General features: G+C 61.1%; 1 protein-coding gene across 1 annotated transcript in view; it reads left to right on the top strand.

The window, feature by feature from the left end:
- Nucleotides 1-1,105, top strand: part of LOC140643359 (uncharacterized) — a 131,252-nt gene that overhangs the window by 29,403 nt on the left and 100,744 nt on the right. Inside the window, exon 3 of the mRNA XM_072845023.1 lies at nt 759-833. Within this exon, the coding sequence (XP_072701124.1) occupies nt 759-833 (75 nt within the window). The remainder of the gene's footprint in view (nt 1-758; nt 834-1,105) is intronic.

The following is a 1,105-nucleotide window of genomic DNA, read 5'->3' as shown; positions in this document are numbered from 1 at the left end:
CGGGAGGCGGCGGGCGCGGGGCAGCGCTGCGGCGGGGACGGGGCGCGGGGAGCGCGCGGGAGCGGCCCGCGGCGGCGGCGGCGGCGCGGGCCGGGCTTCGTGCCCAGAGCGGTGCCCGGGGGCGCGAGGGCGGCCCTCCGCGGCCCGGCCCTCCGCGGCCCTGCCCTCAGGGCCCGCGCCCGCTGCCCGCTGCCCGCTGCCCGCACGGCGGTGCTTGGCCGCGTCGGCGCGGGGCGCAAGGCAGCCGCCCTCCGGCGGGGTCTGCCCGTCCTGCCCGGGCGGGGCGCGGGCGGCTGCGGGAGCGGAGGGGGCGCGGCCCGGGGCTCTGCCCTGCGGACGGCAGCCGCGGCTCCGCTCGCCCGCCCGGCTGCCACCGGCGCCGCAGCAGCGGCCGCCGGGCACGCGGCAGGCCCCGGCACCCTTCTTTCCGCCTGGGCTCACTAAAATCCCTCTCGGTCTTCTGGGCGCGGCATGTGTCTCAGGCCAAGACTTTAAATTAGTCACTTAAGTGTTGCAGCTACTAGAATGCGTGCCCACGAAATCATGAGCAAGATCGAGAATTCGATGTGTGAAGTCCGAGGATAGCAGGAAAAGGGGCGTTGTCCTTAAAACTGCTTTCGCTCACGCTCATCAACTAAGGGCCCCTCAAGTTCATTTTCCAATCGCTAGTACTCCCACTTTTGTTCTCAAGATTCGACCGAAAATGCCGACTCTGTTGTCAAAATCTTAGATCTTTCTCCCCTTACGATGTTTTTCAGCTGCTGTTTCCTTTCACGGTCTTCAGAAGGTCTGGGTCTGGAGCTGCCTGCGGGGCTTTGACAAGGGAGCACAAGGTAAGGGAGAGTCTCTTCAGAAGTGGGTTTTCTATGTTAAACGTTTCCTCTCAATGGTTAACGAATAAAGCCGTTATTTCCTGGTTTGTGCTGCATTAAAGTAACCGTACAGTTTTACCTATCCAGATTGTTTTCATGTTTAGAATCAATTTTTCCCAAGGTGTGTATGGAAACCATGCGAAAAAGCATAGGGAAAGATGCTCGGGTCTTGTTATTTCAGATGCAATTACACTCATCTAATGATCCAGTAATACTGAAGGATGTTGGAGGTG

This window comes from Ciconia boyciana, chromosome 23, assembly GCF_034638445.1.
Source record: "Ciconia boyciana chromosome 23, ASM3463844v1, whole genome shotgun sequence".
NCBI classification, from domain to species: domain Eukaryota; kingdom Metazoa; phylum Chordata; class Aves; order Ciconiiformes; family Ciconiidae; genus Ciconia; species Ciconia boyciana.
The sequence above is the reverse complement of the archived record's forward strand: the minus strand, read 5'-3'. Positions and strand labels throughout refer to the sequence as shown.